Below are 408 nucleotides of genomic sequence, written 5' to 3' on the forward strand. Positions count from 1 at the left end.
GGGGCGCCCGGGGGGTTCCCGGGGGCGGCGCCCCTCGGCCGCGGCCTCCTCAGCCGCCATGGAGGGCGCCGCCCTGCCAATCCGCCGGCACCGCCGGGCCCTGGTGGAGGCCGTGCGGGAGCGGCCCTTCCTCATCGTCACCGGCGAGACGGGCAGCGGGAAAAGCACGCAGCTGCCCAAGTACCTCTTCGAGGCAGGTAACGGCCGGGGAGGGCGGGAAACCCCCGAGAGCCCCCTCTGCTCCGCGGCCTCGGCCCCGAAACGTGGGAAATAAGCACAGATAACTGCGGGTAATCCTCCCGTCCCCTCGGGGGGCCGCAGCTTCAGGCTGGGCTGTGCGTGGGGTGGGTGGAGAGGGCTTGGCTAAACCTTTTAAACTAAGAAACTCATCCATATGTGTATTATGTA

The 408-nt window shown here is 68.4% G+C and overlaps 1 protein-coding gene across 1 annotated transcript in view; it reads left to right on the forward strand.

Moving 5' to 3' along the window:
- The first annotated feature begins 45 nt into the window (after window positions 1-45).
- The window catches only part of DHX40 (DEAH-box helicase 40), a 20,963-nt gene continuing 20,600 nt past the window's right edge, over window positions 46-408 (forward strand). The window contains exon 1 of the mRNA XM_009278209.2: window positions 46-197. Within this exon, the coding sequence (XP_009276484.1) occupies window positions 59-197 (139 nt within the window). The 5' untranslated portion in view covers window positions 46-58. The remainder of the gene's footprint in view (window positions 198-408) is intronic.

Source organism: Aptenodytes forsteri, unplaced genomic scaffold (assembly GCF_000699145.1).
Source record: "Aptenodytes forsteri isolate BGI_AS27 unplaced genomic scaffold, ASM69914v1 Scaffold66, whole genome shotgun sequence".
NCBI lineage: Eukaryota > Metazoa > Chordata > Aves > Sphenisciformes > Spheniscidae > Aptenodytes > Aptenodytes forsteri.